The following is a 21,524-nucleotide window of genomic DNA, read 5'->3' as shown; positions in this document are numbered from 1 at the left end:
TGTGTGTGTGTGTGTGTGTGTGTGTGTGTGTGTGTGTGTGTCTTACATAGAGCTGCAGCAGGGAGTGTGTGGGTCCCGGGGCAGTGAGTGTTTCTCCACGAGTCCGCGTATACACGAATGTTGTTCCTCCTGCTTCATATTGACCAGGAGGATCCACGGCCCAGCGACCGTTCACTATGGATTGACCAGTACCACTACGCAATGCTACACACAAACACACTATTAATCAGTTGTACATTTTGACATTCAGCACAAATACTATTAGCAAGAGTACTCAATATTCATAACTCCCCTGTGTTCCATTTGGGAGAGAAGTCTGCTCAAATATGTTCCCAACTTGAGGAATGAGAGACAGCCAAACTAACATGCACAAAGATTTCTACTGCAGCCTCACACACACACACACACACACACACACACACACACACACACACACACACACACACACACACCGAGGTAGTTGGGGCTGGCGCTGCGTTCTGTGATGTTGATGGCTGTCGCTCCGGCTGGAATGTCGAGAATTTTGTGATAGCCCAGAGGAACGCTGCTGTTCTGGAAACTTCCTGACACCCGAACACACGATCCATCACTCCCTCCACACACGCCACACCGATCACGCACAACATCCGAGCCCAGCAGGCCATCACACCCCTCGCTCTGGGATGAAGGTTAAAGGGAAAGACAGAGAGATGATATAATGTGTCTTTGCCTGACACTGTAATCAGTAAATTATCGTACAGATATGGATTATATTGTGTGAGTGAGTGAGTGAGCGAGAGAGAGAGAGAGAGAGAGAGAGAGAGAGAGAGAGTGTGTTAGGCCCTGTCCACACGGCAACGGATTCAGGTGACTCCGATACAATTGCTTATCGTTTAGGCCTGGCGTCCACACGGCACCGGCGTTTTGGGTGCCCAAAACGCAGTCTTTTTGAGAACGGGTTCCAGAGTGGAAAGATCTGGCAACGTTGCCGTTGCGAAGTCGTCTGGATGAGTAGAACGGATTTGTTTACGATGACGTCACAACCACATGACTGTGAGTGCTTCACGCCGGGTAGAAGTGTAACGAACTCGATGCGAGTTGTCAACAAATCCTATAACTTGGTTCATGAAACGCGCTTACAAAATATTTTCACTGTGAATATTTATTGTGTAATGGTGCAAAGTGAGAGAGAGAGAGAGAATAGCCCTTAGGGCAGAGTCAATCCCGCCAGCAAAAATAAGGAAAAAAAGGAGCGATCTCACCTCTTCAGATGTTGGTTTAAGTCCTACAATACATTCCTCAAAAAGGGCACAGAACAACAAATTAATCCATCAACGTGTAGCATTCAATTTATTCCAGACCATTAAAGACGCCGCCTTCCGCGTAGAATCATACGTCATCGTCGCCGCCATATTGGATAGGTCAAAGCGGAGAATAAAGATGCCTCATTCATGTGCTGCGTTTAACTGTACCAACAGGTTTACCGTCCAAACGAGATCACATGGGATTACCTTTCACAGGTGAGACTGGAAAAATACTTTTCATTGTATTTGGTCATTATAATGTCATTTTACGAACAGATTTTCCTGACTTTGTGGCTAATATGAAGTCTCGCGCATAATAGTTTATGCGCATGCGTCCTTACTTCTTCTATTGTTCTGGTGTCTCCGAAGGGACCGTCTTACAGCGCCCCTAGAGGTGTGGCATGTGTATTGCATCGTTTTCAGCAAGCGTTGCGTTGCCATATGGACCTGATATTTTACTGATCGTTGCCCATTTGGACGCGATATATTTTTAAATAACATCTCGTTGCCGTTGTCGTGTGGATGTAGCCTTAGTGTGTGTGTAATGTTTTCTTACCAGGCATCGACCTCCCACACACACATCATTGGGGGTGTTATTAGCACACGGGGTTCCATCTCTCACTCGCTCTGAATGACGAACGTAAAAACGATAGCCGACTGGACGGCATGTTAATTCACACTGTTGATCCACTGAGCCTGGGGGACGGAAGAGAGAGAAAGACAGAGAAAGAGAGAGAGAGACGAAGTGTGATGAGCTAAACCCTAATTTGATTATTTTCCAAGAATGGCAGCTGATTAAATAAATATGAAAGCACAACACTTTGTAGCATTTCTCCATTTATAGTTACAATGAAAGTTGTGGAAAGTCCATAAAAGGAGTTCCTTTTATCCTGTTATTGCTACATTTATCATGCGAGTGACACAGAAGGCAAGAAGACCATGACATAGAAAAGCACAGAGATTCCAGAGGCAGTGTGTAAGTGTGTTTGAGGAAGAGAGTGTGTTTGAGCTGGACAAAAAAAAGTGTTGCCTTGTTTTTGCTTTTGCCCTCTGGCTGACATTCTTCGAAGTATACAAACTAGACATCAATTCATGCATTTGGGACGGGGCCAAGCGTTTGATGAACGAGGAGTGCAATAGGATTTCCCGCTCGCTCGTTCTGTCACAGTTATCTTTGAGAGATTACGGCGGAGATACTGACGGGACCAAAGCTTTTCTTACTGTCTGTCTCCCACACTCCCTTTTCCTCACCGATCGCTGGAATCTCTGCTGTGGAAAGCTGCTTTCCTGCTATGTCACTGTCTAAACAAACTGCGGATGAGGGAACATGGCAGCAGAAAGAGAGAGAGAAGAGCAGGACATGTCCCGAGGAAGAGCAAGAGGGAGAGACAGAAAGAATCTACTGTACTGATTTGTGTGACAGCTCGAGCTTTCAGCTGCTGGAGTGTGTTTTAGATCTGAATCCTTTCAAATATATCCCCCAGGACACAGTATGGACACAGCATAACACTGTAATAGTCCCTTCATAGTGCACTATGTGTCTCCTAGAATGGCTTTTGATATACAGCCACAGAAAATGTGACTAATAGTGTGATTGTGTAGAAAATTTTAACTACTTCCAAGTCATTTAGATATATAATTACAGATTTTAAGAAGGCGGCACGGTGGTGTAGTGGTTAGCGCTGTCGCCTCACAGCAAGAAGGTCCGGGTTCGAGCCCTGTGGCCGGCGAGGGCCTTTGTGTGTGGAGTTTGCATGTTCTCCCCGTGTCCGCGTGGGTTTCCTCCGGGTGCTCCGGTTTCCCCCACAGTCCAAAGACATGCAGGTTAGGTTAACTGGTGACTCTAAATTGAGCGTAGGTGTGAATGTGAGTGTGAATGGTTGTCTGTGTCTATGTGTCAGCCCTGTGATGACCTGGCGACTTGTCCAGGGTGAACCCCGCCTTTCGCCCGTAGTCAGCTGGGATAGGATCCAGCTCGCCTGCGACCCTGTAGAACAGGATAAAGCGGCTACAGATAATGAGATGAGATGAATACAAAGAAGGTTAAAAACAGGCATTAATAGCAAAAATGAGAATAAAACAAAACAAAAAAAAGTATCATGACTTAAAGATCCTCTTAAAATCCTGTCAGATTACCTCGTGCTTGCTAACAGGCCACGACCAGCAGTGAAAATAATAAAAATTATGAATATGACTTAAAGGGATAGTTCGGGATTTTTGACATGAATCTGTATGGCATCCCCATCAATAGTGTCGTGCAAACACACTGACTTACCCCTGACAGCATCCTGTGAGTCCAGTTCTTGTCCAGTTTTGGTCCAGACGAAAGTAGTCCAGCAAGTTTGTTGGGGTCACGAAAGTAAAACGTTTTTCGTCTCAAAACAGTATGTGTTCAAAGGAGTGATATATTTGCATCACAAAACCGTTGCCGAATAAAAAGTCAGACCTCGAAATCGCTTGGCACTATTTTCTCTCCCTCGGTATCACTGCGCGCTGTCATGTTGACATCTGCGCAGGAATCAACACCTTTCCCATTGTTTGGCAGTGATTAGGAGTTCAGATCAGCGGCACTAACAAGCTAATTTGAGAGCAAGAACAGTGACAAATTTATCACCTTCTATAACCTATACAATAATATATTTGCGAAAATGGTGCGCACTTGCGACTATCCAGGCTGTAGCAACAAAGATGTGGCTGAATCTCCGCACACATTTCACCGTCGTAGTCAGACATGTTGTCGCTAACTTTGCTAGCAGTAAACAATGTAGTGATGTGTCGGTCGCGAACGATCCGGTTCAAAGAGCCGGCTCTTTGAAATGAACGACGGGAGCCGGCTCTTCGGTGGGAGCCGAGTTGGGGAACCGAATCAGTTTTTTGTCCTTAGGTGCCTCAGAGAGAGAGAGAGAGAGAGAGAGAGACAGAGAGAGAGACAGAGAGAGAGACAGAGTTCAGCTCAGCTGAAGGATGATTGTCTATTTGACAGCCATGATCATTGTTTTGTTGCCGTGAATTCCTAAAGCTCATGATATAAATTGTCGCTCATAAATTGACAGGTTCGGTCGGCAACCGCCTTGGCATGGCCAGATTAATCTGCGGTATACAACGAGACAGCAGTCATTATAACAGGAGCATATTTGCTGTTCCAGCGGCTTCTCATTACTGGTGGAGCAGAGTGCGGCACTTTTTTCTCTTTTTACATGCGCTCAAGGTGCCACATATTTTGTTGCACATTGTTCTGTGCTTGTTAAAATAATTTCCAACTTTGCTTCATAGTTTCTTAGGCCTGATTTATACTTCATAATTTATTTTGTGGCATTTTGTTCAAGGTCGAGTGTGAAATAAAGCCATAAAGGATAAACAGTTGATGTCTTCTGTGTATTTTATATTGGTAATATAACACAGTTTTGCATTATGTTTGTGAGAAAATAATTTATTAATTGGTAAGTAAGTTTTATTTCTATAGCTAGAACATTGTTACACTGCTATACTTTACAAAGCTTTACAATGGCTACAAAAACTAAAAAATAAAATGGAAAACATCCTATTGATAAAATATAAATAATAATGTAATTAATTAACTAGTTAATTGCAGCAATTAAATCAAAAATAAAGTCTCAGGAGCCGTTTGGGAGCCGAAAGAGCCGGCTCCTTATAGTAAGAAGAGCCAAAAGAGCCGGCTCCCGAAAAAGAGCCGAAATTCCCATCACTAAAAGAATGAATGAAACAGCCGTGGCTGTCACCTGGCGGCAGCGCACAGTGATACCGAGGGAGAGAAAATAGTGCCAAGCGATTTCGAGGTCTGACTTTTTATTTGGCAATGGTTTTGTGATGCAAATATATCACTCTTTTGAACACATACTGTTTTGAGACGAAAAACGTTTTACTTTCGTGACCCCAACAAACTTGCCGGACTACTTTCGTCTGGACCAAAACTGGACAAGAACTGGACTCACAGGATGCTGTCGGGGGTAAGTCAGTGTGTTTGCACGACACTATTGATGGGGATGCCATACAGATTCATGTCAAAAATCCCGAACTATCCTTTTAAGTCTTCATAGAAATCTTGTCAGGGTAGCTCATTCTGACTAACTGGCTAGCAATAGCACAGAAGATAATGATTTGTTCTTAAAATATGACTCAAAAAGTCACTCTTAGAAATCCTATCAGGTTCGCTTGTGCTAACTAACAGGCAAGCACTAGCAGTGAAGATAAGACAAATTATTAATATGACTTAAATTCCTCATAGAAATCCTGTCAGGTTAGCTCATTCTGGCTAACTGGCTCGCAAAAACAGTGATGAAAATTATTTGTTTTTAAAACATGACTTAAAATCACTCTTAAAAATCCTGTCAGGTTAACTCATTCTGGCTAACTGGCTCACAACAGCAGAAAAGATAATGATTTGTCCTTAAAATATGACTTAAAATCACTCAAAGATCCTGTCAAGTTAGCTCATGTTGGTGAACTGGCTAGCAATAGCAGTGAAGATAATAACGCCTCATAGAAATTCTGTCAGGTTAGCGCATTCTGGCTAACCAGTGAGCAATAACAGTGATGTGATATAGGTGTTATTTACCAGCTGGGAGGTCCGTATGGTGAAATACAGTGACCGAGGTCTTGAAAGTACTGAGCGAGGCCCTCTGGGCCGAGGTCAGTATTCAAGGCCGAGGTCACGGTATTTCACCATACGGACCGACCTTAAGCTGGTAAATAATATATTTATTTTTTTCTTTCCCAAATTCTAACAGAAAACGAGAGCGCCCGAAAGGGAAAACCGAGCCGAGCTGCCATTTTGAATCCTCATTCACGGCTGTAATGCAAATGGCTTCCTCCTCGGTATACAAGTGCACTTCCATGGCAGGAAAAAACTACATTTTGCCGCCTATGTCGTCCCCTATTTATACAAATAGGAGTTACTCAGGATTCAGCCATGTTTTTGCTCTGTGTTAGCAAATTACAGGTTTTTATCTTTCTCCTGAAATGTTTTCTTTTATTTCTTCTTCCTCAGGGTAGTAAAACTCGCTTTCGCTGTGAACACTGCCATTATTGCTATCCATGCTGTAAAATTAATGCTATTCTCCTGAGAAATGCTGGCAAAAATTGACAAGATTTTTGCTAATCTTATAAATACATCTTATAAAAAAAAGATAAATGTTGACAAAAAATTCTACTATGTTTGTTGTTGCTGTGAACGAGCGAGTTGGCAGAGGTCCATAACCGGGGTCCGTACTGTAGGATACGGACCCGCTTGCCAGCCAATCAGAGCGCAGGATTTGGACTGCGAAAAAAATAAATATATGTTATTTCCCAGCTGGGAGGTCCGTATGGTGAAATACCGTGACCGAGGTCTTGAAAGTACTGAGCGAGGCCCTCTGGGCCGAGGTCAGTATTCAAGGCCGAGGTCACGGTATTTCACCATACGGACCGACCTTAAGCTGGTAAATAATATATTTATTTTTTTTCTTTCCAAAATTCTAACAGAAAACGAGAACGCCCGAAAGGGAAAACCGAGCCGAGCCGCCATTTTGAATCCTCATTCACGGCTGTAATGCAAATGGCTTCCTCCTCGGTATACAAGTGCACTTCCATGGCAGGAAAAAACTACATTTTGTCGCCTATGTAGTCCCCTATTTATACAAATAGGAGTTACTCAGGATTCAGCCATGTTTTTGCTCGGCGTTAGCAACAGTTACAGGTTTTTAGCTTTCTCCTGAAATGTTTTCTTTTATTTCTTCTTCCTCAGGGTAGTAAAACTCGCTTTCGCTGTGAACACTGTTGTTATCGCTATCCATGCTGTAAAATTAATGCTGTTCTCCTGAGAAATGCTGGCAAAAATTTATAAGATTTTTGATAATCTTATAAATAAATCTTATAAAAAAAAGATAAATGTTGACAAAAAATACTACTTTGTTGTTGTTGTGAACGAGTGAGTCGCCAGAGGTCCATAATCAGGTAGGATACGGACCCGCTCGCAAGCCAATCAGAGTGCAGGATTTGGACCGTGAAAAAAAATAAATATATGTTATATCAGGTATATATATCCTGTCAGGTTAGCTATTCTGGCAAACTGGATAGCAATAGCAGAGAAGATAATTATTTGCTCCTAAAATACGACTTAAAATCACTCTTAGAGGGGGCATCGTGGCTCAGGTGGATAAGGCGCTATACCATAAATCCGGGGACCCGGGTTCGATTCTGACCTGAGGTCATTTCCTGATCCCTCCCCGTCTCTCTCTCCCACTCATTTCCTGTCTCTACACTGTCCTATCCAATAAAGGTGAAAAAAGCCCAAAAAATATCTTTAAAATCACTCTTAGAAATCCTGTCAGGTTAGCTCGTGGTTGCTAACAGGCTAGCAATAGCAGTGAAGATAATAATAAGAATTAATATGACTTAAATATCTCAGAAAAATCCTGTCAGGTTAGCTTATTCTGGCTAACTGGCCAGCAATAGCACAGAAATCATGATCTCATCTCATTATCTCTAGCCGCTTTATCCTTCTACAGGGTCGCAGGCAAGCTGGAGCCTATCCCAGCTGACTACGGGCGAAAGGCGGGGTTCACCCTGGACAAGTCGCCAGGTCATCACAGGGCTGACACATAGACACAGACAACCATTCACACTCACATTCACACCTACGCTCAATTTAGAGTCACCAGTTAACCTAACCTGCATGTCTTTGGACTGTGGGGGAAACCGGAGCACCCGGAGGAAACCCACGCGGACACGGGGAGAACATGCAAACTCCGCACAGAAAGGCCCTCGCCGGCCACGGGGCTCGAACCCAGGACCTTCTTGCTGTGAGGCGACAGCGCTAACCACTATACCACTGTGCCGCCTAGAAATCATGATTTGTTCTTAAAATGACTTAAAATCACTTGGACTTCCTGAGTTCATTCTGGATAAAAGTTTCATGAGAATTCATAGAACATGCAACTGTTGCATGAAACAAAGAATAAAACATACACTCTGTTTTATTCGATCTGTATCATAAGCTAGAACCGCTCTCGCTAACAAACAAGCAGACAGGTATGCCGGAGTTAACTGCGAAGTGCAAGCATGACAGAAAAATTTAATGCGTTGGATTCGCAGCAGTAATTGGACAACCTGATGTAAAGTATAAATTACAAGATATTGTTGTGTAATGAAGAACACACACACGTGCGCACACACACACACACACACACACACACACAGAAAGGAAGATAGATACACACTCCCTTTGCTCCATCTGTGTGTCACTAGCATGTGAGAATAACGTCTTCTTCAGATGATATCATGCTACAGCTGCGATTCCCTCACACACACACACACACACACACACACACACACACACACACACACACACACACAGTTCACTCCCTAAATCTGTGTGTTTATCGTTCCTGTCTCTCTCCTGCTCCTCTGTCCAGCTCCAGAAAACTCCCCTTAAACTGTGTTTACAGTTAACTCATCTTTCTCTTCACTCTCTCCTTATTTCTCCCTCAGTGCTTTCTTTCATTTTTCCATCTCTCTCTCTCTCTCTCTCTCTCTCTCTCTCTAATTTTCCTAATCAGAACTGGGTGGAGAGGCTTGGCATCAAATCCAAAAAATGAGGGATTTGGATGAAAAAGGAGAAAACACAGAGAGTATTTTGCAAAAAGAAGACAAGATACTCTGTTTACCCCTTTAAAGAAAAGTTGTTTCCTGTTACTTTCAGTGCGTGGAGTCTTCTCATTTTTCCAAATTTCTGTTACTTTTAAACAGTTGAGCCAAGAGTGATAAGAAGTTCTGTCCTTGTAGATGATACGGTTCCTTGACAGCCCCCCCATGTAAATTTGTGACGTTTTTCTTGTAAATTCGTGATTTTAATCTCGCAAATTCTTAGTATTTTTTTATCATAAATTGACGACTTTAATCTTGGAGTTTTTTCTCAGAATATCCCTGTCTACATCTACAATGGCTCTAATATGCCGTCATCGCCATTTGTCAAAATTAACAGCTTTCACTTTTGGAAAGAATTCTTAACGTCCTAATTTTTTAATCCATTTATGGTTACATTTAGGGGCGGCACGGTGGTGTAGTGGTTCGCACTGTGGCCTCACAGCAAGAAGGTCCGGGTTCGAGCTCAGTGGCTAACAAGGGCCTTTGTGTGTGGAGTTTGCATGTTCTCCCCGTGTCCGCGTGGGTTTCCTCCGGGTGCTCCGGTTTCCCCCACAGTCCAAAGACATACAGGTTAGGTTAATTGGTGACTCTAATGGCCCTTTTCCACTACCCTTTTTCAGCTCACTTCAGCCCGACACGGCTCGCGTTTCGACTACCTCAGAACAGCACGACTCAGCTCGCTTCAGCCCTACTCAGCTCCCAAAACTCGCACGGTTTTGGAGTGGGGCTGAAGCGAGCCAAACCGAGCCGAGTGGGGCTAGGGGCGTGAGGAGACACTCCCCTGTGCACTGATTGGTGAGGAGGAGTGTCCTCACATGCCCACACATGCCCCGCGAGCACGCTGGGATCTGTAAACACCGTAAACCCGGAAGAAGAAGAATTACGAGAATTTCTGAAGCCTTATGCGCCTCGCCTCATCTATACGCTCTTGCCAGTATCTGTTGGCGTTGTCGGTGACAACAAGCCACAGCACCAAGACCAGCAACACTAACGACTCCATGTCCTCCATGTTTATTGTTTACTATCCGGGTCGTGAGACTACCGCTTAAAAGGTCACTGATGTCACTGTTTGCGCCGCCTAACGACATCACGTGACGTCCACCCACTTTCGCTAACTCCACCCAATGTGTCCACCCACTTCCAGCCAGCACGGTTCAGCGCGGTTGTAGTCGAAATGCAACTCCAACAGCCCCACTCAGCTCGACTCAGCCCAACTCAGCACGGCACGGCTCAGCCCAACTCAGCCGCATTGGTAGTGGAAAAGCGGCATAAATTGAGCGTAGGTGTGAATGTGAGTGTGAATGGTTGTCTGTGTCTCCGTGTCAGCCCTGTGATGACCTGGCGACTTGTCCAGGGTGAACCCCGCCTTTCGCCCGTAGTCAGCTGGGATAGGCTCCAGCTTGCCTGCGACCCTGTAGAACAGGATAAAGCGGCTAGAGATAATGGATGGATGGATATAGTTACATTTAACACTGTGGACCATTAGCTTCTCTTTGCACTTTCATCAAAGCAGTTATATACAGTCGTTCCGTCACCAGCAAAGGTGGACAGTAATGAAGTACATTTACTTGAGTACTGGACTTCAGTACGCTTTTTGAGTATCTGTACTTTACTTGAGTATTAATTTTTTTGGCAATTTTATGACTTTAACTTCACTACATTTGAAAGACAAATATCGTATTTTTTACTCCACTACATTTCTATCAAGGTCCTCATTACTCGTTACTATGAAGTGGCTGTGAAAATGGATGTTTTTTCTTTTCTTTTCTAAAACGTGATTGTTTTTTTCGCAGGTGACTCTGAGACAGCCGATCAGTAATCACTAGGGTCACGTCACGTCCATAGACTGGATAAAATCAAGTTCGATGATTTCTCCGCAGCATTATTTAACACAAACAGTTGATGGCAGAATGGAAGAAGGCGCTTCTTCTGGGGAATGCACGCACCCATGGCTATAGCTAGAACCCATGTTTCAGTTATGTGAAAGGAATAAAGAGTTGTCTTGTTTTAAATGTTTGTTTTGCTTGCCAAAACGGAGCAACATCACAGCCTACAAAAACTTGCCATCCAACCTGCGGAAGCATATTGAGGTATGTCAACATTTTATTCCAAGAGAAAGCTGGCAATGAGGTTGTCTGTGCTCTTAGAGCTAGCGATAATGTTGCAATAGCTATTCAGTCTGGTTTGTCAAATGACTTTCTATGGATTTGTCCGCCAAGCTGCTATAGCCTTGTCCACAGCTAACGTTAACACACAGCTAGTTAACTTGGACACTGTTAGTTAGCATGTAAAAACGGAGTTACGCTAACATGAATAACGTTAACTTATTTGAAGTGCTTTCAGAAATGTTTTAGCATAATCTTGCCAAATAAACAAAATGTCAAAATCTTTCTAGTAACGTTAGCTACCCGGTATGATTTTGAGTTTGAAAAGATTTTGCTAGCATGTCAGGTGGAGCGTCACTGACGAGCTAGCTTAAAGTTAAACCACCATGATTCCACAGGCAGATTCATACGTGCACTTGCGCGCATGCCCGACCTGTGAGATGGACAGTATTGGACGACTCAGTCACAACAAATTGTTGGAATTTTTTGTTTTGATGTCAGATGATGGTCTTGCATTTTTTTTTTGTCTTGCTTAAAGGAGCGTTGCTGTTGGGCAGTTATTAAGCTAGAGGTGTGGACCTTTTTTTTAAGCAGATTGGATTGTCGTTTTTATTTTATGAGCAAGCTGCATTTACAGCTATTCCACTGTCTTCCTGATTAACATACACATGCATGTGTGCACACACTGCCAGAGCTGGGTCCGAACACTACCATGCTGCTTTGTGGGGGTGGGGAGGAGTGTTACAAAAAAGAAGAAGAAAAAACAAAAATGACGAAGGTTCTTTCTCAGTTCAGTTGTGCTGTAACATTCAACCAGGTGTTTATTCTACAGGTTCTACAGGCTCGTCAGTAGATCCAGTCGGTTGCTTCAGAGGAATTAGGTTTTGTAAGCGTTGTAGCAATAATACCACAATGTGTTGATATAAAATGTACTTTTAATACTTAAGTATTATTAAAAGCAAATATTTCAGTGCTTTATCTTAAGTACGGCATGGTGGCGCAGTGGTTAGCGGTGTCGCCTCACAGCAAGAAGGTCCAGGTTCGAGCCCCGTGGCCGGCGAGGGCCTTTCTGTGTGGAGTTTGCATGTTCTCCCCGTGTCCGCGTGGGTTTCCTCCGGGTGCTCCGGTTTCCCCCACAGTCCAAAGACATGCAGGTTAGGTTAACTGGTGACTCTAAATTGAGCGTAGGTGTGAATGTGAGTGTGAATGGTTGTCTGTGTCTATGTGTCAGCCCTGTGATGACCTGGCGACTTGTCCAGGGTGTACCCTGCCTTTCGCCCGTAGTCAGCTGGGATAGGCTCCAGCTTGCCTGCGACCCTGTAGAACAGGATAAAGCGGCTACAGATAATGAGATGAGATGAGATGAGATGAGATGAGAACTTTCACTTGGATTGGAGTAACATTTGACCAGTGGGATCTGTACTTTGACTTGAGTAATGAAGTTGGGTACTTTGTCCACCTCTGGTCACTAGACTCTTTTTTCTAACTTCTCTCTTAAAGATAATTTTTTTTTAAATGCAGCTTGTCATGTTACCAAGAAACCATAAAGTGTAAACTCATCGTGCCTGAAGATGTCAGAAAATGTAAAGCTCCAGTTTTACATCTGACTGATAAAGCTGATGTTTTATGGGGTTTTTTTTGCTTGTTTTTAAAATCTCTTCATGTGAAGAAACCAGTGTCGAAAAAAGTGGAGACACAAGATCCTGAAGCTTGTGGCCAGACAAGTGTACAAAAGATACAACATGATCAAGTAACAAAGCAGGTCTTACTTTCCTTCAGAAGATTTCAAGATTTCAAGAAGTTTACTGTCATACGCATCATAAAAACACGGAGGTTCAGACAATGCGATGAAATTCTTACATTATGTGTAATTCAGAAGATACGCACCTGGAAATAAAATGTCTGAAAATGCTCAAGCTCGTTTTATCTGTGACACAGCTGAAACAGAGCATACAACGAGCTATAAAAGCAAGCAGGCTCTGAAACATGATACTTGAAGTAAACTCAACAGCTGGTCAGTAACACCATTCTTCCTTAATTGCTATTCTGTTGGACTGGAGATTGTATCTTTCAGTATAGACCCTTTTCACGTGACGTCACGACAAACGCGGCCGCCATTTTGGACATGTACTACCAGTAGTTTACCACAGCCAACATTGAGGAACGGCAGCAAAGAAAGTGTTTATTTTCAGCAAGACTTCCATCATGCCACTATATTGTTGTGCACCTGGATGTAGTAACCATCAACAAACAAGGCAAGGGTTATCATTTTATCGGATCCCGGTGGAGAAGATGGATAGCGGCCATAAACAGGAAAGATTGGCAGCCCTCGGCATACCAGCGCTTGTGTAGTGACCACTTTGTTGGAGGTAAGACGAATAAAATTAGCCAGAAAAGGCATTACATTGCTGTTAACATTCTGTGGCGGCGAGTGTGTAACCAAATAGGCTAAAATAACCCATTGTAACCTCTTTGTTCTTCTGTAGTAGCTATTAGCTAACGACATTAGCTAGCGTTGTGTTCCTTTGCTGTTGGTAGACTGTAGGACAGATCAGAGGCAGTGTCCTACAAACAGCGCTTAATTTGAGGGGGAGCAAGCCGGAGCGCGCTCCGGAACCTCGGGCGTTGGCTCCGGCAGCTATTTACACTGGATCCGGTGATCCGACACCTCTTTTGACTATGTAACAAAAAAAAAACCAAATAATTAAATAAAAAATGCAAGTTTATTTAGTGTTAATGTCTGATTTTGATATCTGTCTTGTTGGTGATTTCTCTCATGAAACGACATCCACAAAATATCTGCAGATGAACTTAATTTGCAGTGTTATTACAAAACATGCCCAGAAGCGCAGCGCCGCGCCCCCCTCCCCCCCTCTTTTTTTCCGCACCGGAGCCGCTCATCCTCTGCGCTCCGGGACCTCCCACTTTACAAATTAAGCACTGCCTACAAATAAGTGTTCAAAATAAGAGGAACATGTATTTGTCTCTTAAATCCAGGCCGTTCCCTGTAATCTGTCACAACGGTCGGAGAAAGTAATGGCAAATAGTGAGTGCACAAACCGTAGAAGGTAAACTGTACACAGCGCCAGGGCAGTGTGATGGTATGTCTACTTTTAGATTGTGTTAGCTTATCAGTGAACACACTTGTCACTCGACGAGTTTCACGTCTTTACGACGGATACTTAAATGTGTGTTAGGTATTATTGTTGCAGTCTAAGCAGTCATTGTAGCAGCTAGATGAGCGAGAACCGAAAGGGTCTGTGCCATAAACCGTTATTTCTGTACGGCGTTGCTAATGTGTCGTTACTGTTGTTATTTCTCCCTCTGCTCGCCCTGTAAATGCCCTACGTCGCTGGATAGCGAAGGTATTTTCTGCATCTCGCTCCTTTTTCTTGTATGTTCTCCGTTTGTCGCCTTCCTCGCATTCAAACCAATTCGAGCCGAAGTCCGCTACATGTCCAAAATGGTGGTCGCGTTTACGAAGGTCACGTGACTGAAAAGGGTCTATAGAGGGATTTCACTGACGTCACCCGAAACCGGAAGTAAACAGACCTTGCGCCATATTGGAAGACCAACAAACTCTTGATTAGGGGGAAATAACGGCAGCGGTATGTGAACCCACGAGAATAAAGTGGAGTGGCAAACGACTTAAACATATCTGAGCTTTTTTATTTATGATTTATTGGCCCAACAGTAGACTTGAAAGAAACCTGTGTGAGACTTGGCAAAAAACTGTGGATATAATGGATAAGTCTGTGCATGATCTGCGGACACTTTGAGGTAAGCAAACGCAAGAAATTCAGATTTAAAACATGCTAAATTGGCCCCAAGTTGATAACTGTATGAGGAGCAAGCCTCCCAGACTTCTACAATTTAATAATAATAATAATAATAATAATAATAATAATAATAATTTAGGATGGTTTGGGGCTTGCTCTCCCTCCTATTATATAAATAAAGCATAGTTGTTGTGTAGGCATATATCATAAATACATATGTATAATTTGGATAAATTAACCTAAACTATGGATACCTTAATAGTAACAAAAAGTATTAATTTTTCAACTGAAAAGATACATTATTAAAAGATATCAAGATTACCTTGGCCATAACTATGTGTAGGTTATTCTTAACAACAGCTGTAATATCACGAACCAAGCCACTAACAACATACGTAATTGTAAGCCTGTAGCCCTTTGTAGGCCTTCAAGTCATCAGCAGTGTAGGCACTGGGTGTAAACAACAAATAGTTTACAATGTCTGGGTAGCAAACAGATGGCAGAATTGGTGTCAGGTCCTCCTTATGTTTCCATTCTCCCTTGCCTCGAGTCTTATCATATGGGTCAAACCCATCAATCACAGCCAGTTTCTCCACATACCGTGCCCTTTCTGCAGCTGGTAATGTACTCACATAACCCGAATTATCATCCATCGTGTCACTTCACTCTCGCGCGTACTTTGTTTTATATTGTGAGTATGTAGTATGTATGTACTTGGTCTTCCAATATGGCGCCCTAACAAAATCTCGCGGTCCGGTGATGTCACGCGGTAGCCCTCTATAGCTGTTGTATAGAGCAAATAGAAAGCAGAGGTATATTTAGAGAATGATAGTTATGCTGCACTCTATATTTATACCATTTTCAGCACTGAGAAACCTGATCATATGATCTCCAACCAGTAGTTCCTCATGAATAACCTGTAGTTCCTCATTATCAATCTGTATTTCTTCATTAAAAACATGTAGTTCTTCATTAATAGCATGTACTTCCTCATGAACAATCTGGAGTTCCTCATTAAAACAACCTGTTGTTCCTCATTAACAATCTCAAGTTCTCCATTGACAATCTGGAGTTCCTCATTAAAACAACCTGTTGTTCCTCATTAACAATCTCAAGTTCTCCATTGACAATCTGGAGTTCCTCATTAATAACAACCTGTAGTTCGTCAATAAAACAACCTGTCGTTCCTCATTAACAATCTGAAGTTCCTCATTAATAATGTGTAGTTCCTCATTAACAATCTGTAACTCCTCATTAAAAACAACCTGTAGTTCCTCATTAACAATCTGAAGTTCCTCATTAAAAACAACCTGGAGCTCTTCATGAACAATGTAGTTCCTCATATGCCCCTTTTCCACCAAAGCAGTTCCAGGGCTGGTTCGGGGCCAGTGCTTAGTTTGGAACCGGGTTTTCTGTTTCCACCGACAAAGAACTGGCTCTGGGGCCAGAAAAACCGGTTCCAGGCTAGCACCGACTCTCTGCTGGGCCAGAGGAAAGAACCGCTTACGTCAGCGGGGGGCGGAGTTGTTAAGACCAACAACAATAACAAGACCGCGAAAGATCGCCATTTTTAAGCGACAAGAAGCCGCAGCTGTACGAACATGAAGTCATCTATTATTATTGTTGTTGTTGTTGCTGCTGCTGCTTCTTCCGTGTTGTTTTTGCTTCGATATTCGCGCCAAGGTTTATGCAAACGTAGCGACGTAACTGACGTATACAGCGACGTAACTGACGTATACAGCGATGTAATGATGTGTCTTCCCTTAGCACCGCGAGCTATGGAAAAGCAAACTGGTTCTCAGCTGGCTCGCAAGTTGAACGAGTTGTGAACCAGCACCAGCACTGGCCCCGAACCAGCCCTGGAACTGATTTGGTGGAAAAGGGGTAATAGAAAACAACTTGTTTTTGCTCATTAACAATCTGTAGTTCCTCATTAATAACAACCTGGATTCCGCATTAAAAATATGCAGTGCATAATGAACAACAACATGGGGTCCCTTGATAATGAAGCTCACGTGTACACATGTGGTCCTTAAGGTCAAATCATCTTCCCTTAGTGGGTCCTAATTATACACTATATCATCAACTAAATTCAAACACTAACACTTTAAGAATTTAAAGAATTCTTTAAGAATTCTTAATTTCCCTGAGGGAACCCGCCCAAAGGGATCAATAAAGTTTTATCTAATCTAATCTAATCTAATCTAATCTAATCTAATCTAATCTAATCTAATCTAATCTAATCTAATCTAAACTTTAAGGTGCGAACTGTCTGTACCATAAAACCCTGAGTTCAGGATGGTTACGCAAACATAGCTTGAGAGGGTTTCGATTTAAAATACAAAACTTCCTGAAAGGAAACTCAACCAACCAGATCGGAACTCTGATCTTAGTTATTTTTATGTTCAATGTGTTTCCTCAAAAATAGCTTCATCATGTCAAGGTTCTGGGAATGTTTCCGTTAATCCCTAATGCAGGGATATTCAGTTAAAATGTACAATTTATACCCATCTGCGATATTTTATAACAAATATCGTTGGACCTAAAAACATAAACACATTTGTCATTTAAAGCATGGTGACCAGGACAAAGCAGTTACTGAAGCACCACGTAAACAACCAGTATATTATCTTGTTAATATGAAAGCAGCCTTTCTTTTTTCCCCCGCGAGCTTTGTATGTGAACTCTTGTATTAAAGTAAAACCCATTGCTGCTGTGATTTTTCCATCCTAATTCACGTCTACGCTGAACAACTGAGCTGTCTATTTTGATGAATGAAAAACAACCCTTCCCTTTCTGACCTTTTGAGCTCTCTCTGTAGCGACACTGTACCTACTGATGAGCTGAGCTCAACAATTTAAAAGAAATGTGTGTGATCGGAGCAGCTGGAAACACAGGATCTGTGACACAAGCCACATTTTTTCATGCGTTTTTCAGCTCTCCGACAGTATTCTTTCAGTGTTTGGTTCTGAAATACTGCGTCGGATCGGACACTTGACAAGGTCAGTGAAGAAGCGGATGGATGGATGTAATCGCAGGAAGAGTGTTTAAGTGAAAACAAGCAGGCAAACAGTTCCAAAACATTAGACGAAGACAGAGTCAGGAAATAGGCAAAGGTCATACAAGGCACAAACAGAATGTCAGAAGTAATGCAAAGCAGCGTCAAGGAAACAAAAATCAGAGTCAAGAACCAGAGTATCAACACAGAATACCAGGCTTGGTAAAATGAGACACTGGGTACTGTGCGTATACTTTGTACAGTCTGTGTGTTTTCAGAGTCCTTTTAAGCACGCGCCATGATTGTGCTCTAATCAGGAACAGGTTCATGGTACTTTGTCCGAATGGCGCTGTCTGCACGTTGTAGACTTTTGTGCGCTCAGAGCACCAATGCGCGTGGATGTGACAGACAACCCTATCTTAATAAGTTCAATTTAAATGAACTATGAAATGACAGGGCGGCACGGTGGTGTAGTGGTTAGCGCTGTCGCCTCACAGCAAGAAGGTCCGGGTTTGAGTCCCGTGGCCGGCGAGGGCCTTTCTGTGCGGAGTTTGCATGTTCTCGCCGTGTCCACGTGGGTTTCCTCCGGGTGCTCCGGTTTCCCCCACAGTCCAAAGACATGCAGGTTAGGTTAACTGGTGACTCTAAATTGAGCGTAGGTGTGAATGTGAGTGTGAATGGTTGTCTGTGTCTATGTGTCAGCCCTGTGATGACCTGGCGACTTGTCCAGGGTGTACCCCGCCTTTCGCCCGTAGTCAGCTGGGATAGGCTCCAGCTTGCCTGTGACCCTGTAGAAGGATAAAGCGGCTAGAGATAATGAGATGAGATGAGATGAGATGAGATGAGGTAAACTTGCATGGATGAAGGTCTGGAGACATGCTTGAGGTCCATTCTGGGATCTGGTGAAAGCAGATCCTACATCATGTACCACGGTACGACACTGAAAGCAGCATGGAAGATCAAGCGTCACGGTTTCAGATGCCCATCTGATGGGATGCTGAGGCCCAGCGTCTCTGTGAGCAGAAGTAAGGAAAAAGCTCTGCACTACCCTCTGAGACCTGACCCTGCGGAGAGACTGGCCGTCATGAAGCTGGAGGTACGAGTGGGGAAGGTGAAGAGAATTGACAGGCAGGGCCATCCTCTCCAGAAGACTTGGCATGAGCATGGATACAACATGGCGTGGGTGCCACCAAATTGTGGCATGGTGCCAAGTTGCCTGGAAGAAGACTGCGTCTGGGATCCGGAGCAAGAGAAGTGCTGGATATGTGGGAAGTTGAAAGAGAAACCAAGGATGACTCGGAGATGCCGGATTATTTTATCATTTGAAGTCTGAAAAGAAAGGTGACTTCAGGGAGTGTTACATTAAAACCTGGATGCACCATGTGTCCACCATGTCCACTCACATTGTTATGAATCAAATACATTTGAAGGCCGATGACTGGTTGTGGCAGCGGGGGCGTGGCCTAACGCCGGTTTGTGAATGGAGGGCGGGGCCAGGGAAGGTGAGTGGCAAAGTCAATGCACCTGTGCCTAATTAACGTCTGTGTTGCAGTGACAGAAGATAGAAAAGGACGGAGAGAGCAGAGAGAAAGGAGCTCTCCCGACCAGAACACGTGTGTGTGTGTGTGTGTGTGTGTGTTGCGTGTGTGACTGGGACAGTGTGAGTGTGTGCAGCTGAAAAGCTACGGAAACAAATAAAATAAAGTGTGTGCGCGAACATCAACTCCCGCCTGTCGTGCTTCTGCACTCCACCCACATCAGAGAACTGTTACACTGGTGTTAACGTTACTCGCTATAGGTCATTACATGATCAACATTTCTGGCTCTTATTCGCAATGCTGGATTTCGCCGGATTTAGCTTACCTTCTGTGTTAGCAAGCAAAAAAGTAGCCTTGAAATGAGCAAAAGAAAAACAACTGAACATTTTTTGAGGTTGATGCAACAGGGATGCAAAATTCATCCTCTGCATTTAACCCATCTGAAGCAGTGAACACACACTCAGAGCAGTGGGCAGCCACACTACAGCGCCCGGGGAGCAGTCAGGGGTTCGGTGCCTCGCTCAAGGGCACCTCAGCCCAAGGCTGCCCCACGTCAACCTAACTGCATGTCTTTGGACTGTGGGGGAAACCGGAGCACCTGGAGGAAACCCATGCAGACACGGGGAGAACATGCAAACTCCACACAGAAAGGCCCTCGCCGGTCACTGAACCCAGAACCTTCTTGCTGCGAGGCGACAGCGCTAACTACTACACCACCGTGGAAACCTGCTCTGTTGAAAGCAGAGTTCAGGTTTTCAGCGGAGAGGAAGCCTTCAAACGGAGTGGTTATGTCAGCAGACCACAGACTCAAGTCACTTCAGGAAATCCTATTGAGTCGGAATGACTGCAGTTCGACACAATCTATGCGGAAGTGTCAAAAGTGCATTTATGTGTGAGGCTTTTCTCACTTCTCACACCAAAGGTGGTCAAACAAACCACTGTTTCATGACTTTAGATAATTTCCGCACACCACATGAGTATTCCGCAAACCTCTGTGCTTTTTGCTTTTCGAAAGCAATGCTTTTCAAACGTTTCTGCACACACACAGGTGAGAAAGTACACATTTTTTCAGGGACATGACATATTTGGGTATTTTTGTTTGTTTGTTCTTCCTGATCTAAAGGGTAGAATGTGACAGAGACGGTGTTAATGCGTTGATGTCTTGAAGCTTTACTGTACTCCAGGCTTTGTATTCACCATAGATTAGTTTCACGCAACCTCTGCTGATAATACAAGGATTGCAGCTCCTCATTGACAGCTTTTGATACTTTATTGTGCTTTTTTATTTCTTTCTTGTTAAGTGTTATACTTATTATTTTGGTAATCAAGTAAGCCGAAACCCTTAGAGAGGATGATTTGTAAAAACCTTATCTCTGGCTTGAATTTGTTTTTTTTTGGAAGCAAATTCTCACAGGCGTTACACAGGAATATCAAGGGTAAGTGGGTGCATACACTTGTAATTCTGTAATAATAAAGCTTCTCGATTGTGATGCAGCTAATTCAAAGGCAAGGCAAGTTTATTTCTATAGCACATTTCATACACAGTGGCAGTTCAATGTGCTTTACAGAAGTAAAAGCAGAACAGTAAACAATAGAAAATAAAATTACATAAAATAATTGGGGAAGAAAAATAATAAGAATTAAACAATAGTAGAAATAAAATAATAAAATGAAATAAAGTTAATCAGCCTCGAGATTAATTATTATTATGGGTTTAACTCATAAAGCGCGCTCTTCCCGTGGCTCTTCCACGAGGATCACCAAAAATCGTCCTGCAGACACAATCTACGAGGATCACCAAATAAAATCATCCCGCAGACAAAATCTACGAGGATCACCAAATAAAATCATCCCGCAGACAAAATCTACGAGGATCACCAAAAATCATCCCGCAGACAAAATCTATGAGGATCACAGTAACAAAGAATTAAAGTAAAAATAAAACCATTAAAATCCAAGATTAAAAAGAAATTAAAATAAAGTAAAATCATTAAAATCAAAATTAAAAGAAATTATGTTAAAGGAAATTAATTACTTAGGTAAAAATTAATCAAGTGAAAGCATCTGAAAACAGCTTTGTCTTGAGCCTGGATTTAAAACTAACAACAGTAGGAGCATTTTTGATATCTGGAAGTTGGTTCCAAAGCTTAGCAAAGCTGGAAATAAATCTCAAATAA

The 21,524-nt window shown here is 43.1% G+C and overlaps 1 protein-coding gene across 1 annotated transcript in view; it reads right to left on the bottom strand.

Moving 5' to 3' along the window:
• adamtsl4 (ADAMTS-like 4) overlaps nt 1–21,524 on the bottom strand; it is a 94,724-nt gene that overhangs the window by 19,012 nt on the left and 54,188 nt on the right. Inside the window, exons 6-8 of the mRNA XM_060920985.1 lie at nt 1,840–1,979; nt 453–657; nt 47–204 (exon numbers count right to left, since the gene is read on the bottom strand). Coding sequence (XP_060776968.1) covers nt 47–204; nt 453–657; nt 1,840–1,979 — 503 coding nt within the window. The remainder of the gene's footprint in view (nt 1–46; nt 205–452; nt 658–1,839; nt 1,980–21,524) is intronic.

This window comes from Neoarius graeffei, chromosome 5 (genome assembly GCF_027579695.1).
Source record: "Neoarius graeffei isolate fNeoGra1 chromosome 5, fNeoGra1.pri, whole genome shotgun sequence".
Classification (NCBI taxonomy): Eukaryota; Metazoa; Chordata; class Actinopteri; order Siluriformes; family Ariidae; genus Neoarius; species Neoarius graeffei.
This window is presented reverse-complemented; position numbering and strand designations above follow the sequence as displayed.